The 1,892-nt window shown below is 32.8% G+C and overlaps 1 protein-coding gene across 1 annotated transcript in view; it reads left to right on the forward strand.

Moving 5' to 3' along the window:
* The window catches only part of LOC107098651 (synaptotagmin-6-like), a 91,124-nt gene that overhangs the window by 84,409 nt on the left and 4,823 nt on the right, over positions 1 to 1,892 (forward strand). Inside the window, exon 9 of the mRNA XM_015396424.1 lies at positions 1,107 to 1,257. Coding sequence (XP_015251910.1) covers positions 1,107 to 1,257 — 151 coding nt within the window. The remainder of the gene's footprint in view (positions 1 to 1,106; positions 1,258 to 1,892) is intronic.

Here is a 1,892-nt window from a genome sequence, read left to right on the forward strand (position 1 = left end):
TAAATTTGCTGTTCTTATTTTATTTTGTACATTTTTTCCTATCGTTCTTTCTTATATATTTTTTGACTTTATTTTCTTTGACATATTTTATATTAATACAATTTTCAAATAGTATTTACAGATCACATTCTCCTCTCTTTAACCTCAATACAAATATTGTTGCTAACATCGATGCAAACGAATAAAAACGCATCTTTGCGTCCAGAGGAAAGCCCTCCCAAAAGGGAAGGGAATGTGATCAGAAATAAACAGTTTGAAAATAATACACTTTTTAAAACTAAGTCTGAAAGAAAATTTTGAAAAATAAAATTAAAAAATTTAAAATCAGTACAAGAAATTTAGAAAAAAATGTTTTAAAAAGATCTTTTAAGAACAAAAGCTGAATAAAAACAAAGTTACTCTCAAAACCGTTACCTAAGAATTGTTTTAAATGTATTACTTTTTTGCATTTTTTCACATTTTTAATTTATAAAATGTGTTCTTTTCTTGCAATTGCAAGGAAGCAAAATTTACTCCATAATATTTACAATTCAGTGCAGGAAATGCTAAAGTTAGCTATATTTCAGACAAAAGCTAAGAGCAAAAGCAGTGTAATATGGTGCTTTGTGTTTATAGAATGTGACTCTGTCCAAGAAATATGAAAGGAATGGTTGGAGTGCAGACAGCTGACAGAATGAGAGCATGCATGTTAAAGGTCAGATTGTGGGTATTTTTCTTTTCCTGTTCCTCAGTTGAAAAAAGGGGGTGAATAGCCTACCTGCAGAATTTCATTCTTAGCCTTTTATGTTGTATTCACACCCTGGCACCATGAAGTGACCTTATCAGGTCGTCTTAATAATCATGGAATTTTTCAAAGAATAGAAAATTGACATTTATTCAGTTAATTGAATTATTAACAAATATCAGGTGTAATTTCTCCAAAACGATTCGGTTTAAATGCCACAGAGACAACCAGCTACATCAGTTGAAATGGGATGGGCAATCAGCGTTGTCTCCTTTGATTACAAGCGGGCCCTTGTGCAATTTAAAAAAAAAAGGCATGTTTGAGATGTTGCATCAAGTTAAATCAGATTTATTCATTATATCACATGCTTGTGCCTCCGCAGGGTGGGACATAATGAGATCATTGGTGTGATGAGGGTTGGAAGCCATGCTGAGGGACTTGGCAGGGACCACTGGAATGAAATGCTGGCTTATCCACGGAAGCCTATTGCACACTGGCATCCCCTCCTGGAGTCCAAGAAATCTGAGAAGGAGGTGCGTAAGATTGTAGGGATTCTCCTTGAAGAAATGTTCTATGTCTGGGTAAAGCGCTCTACTTAACAGAAAAAAGATCTGGAAAAAATCTAAATCTAGATAAGTCATTTTTTCCTAAAATAAGTGCATTTGTTCTTGGATTAAGAAGGTAAAAGAGACATTTTGCCAATGGAACAAGACAATTTGCACTTAAAATAAGAAAACAGAATTGCATTGTCTTGTTTCAAGTGCATATTATCTAATTAACATATTTTAAGAGTAAAAATACGCATCCCATTGGCAAACTTTCTCCTTTAGCTACTTGAATTAAGGATAAATGCACAAAATGTAAGAAATTTTTACTTATTTCTAGATTGTTTTTCCAGTGAGAAAACCATATTGAAGGACAGTCTCTTAGGCTAGATTCAGTCAGGCTAGAGCTAGTAGCCAACAGATATTAGGAGACTCAATATAAAAGTTGATCATATTTTGTTAATCAAATTTAATAAGCATATCAGAAAATTCCTAAACAGCATTGTTACATTCGTTTTTAAACCCTTAGTGAAATAAAGATTGTTTTAGCTTTATGAACATCAGTTTTAAACATGTCAGCATTGGGTACCATGCAGTCACTATTATCTTCTTGTTAGATTTGT

This window comes from Cyprinodon variegatus, unplaced genomic scaffold (genome assembly GCF_000732505.1).
Source record: "Cyprinodon variegatus isolate N-32 unplaced genomic scaffold, C_variegatus-1.0 Scaffold797, whole genome shotgun sequence".
Classification (NCBI taxonomy): Eukaryota; Metazoa; Chordata; class Actinopteri; order Cyprinodontiformes; family Cyprinodontidae; genus Cyprinodon; species Cyprinodon variegatus.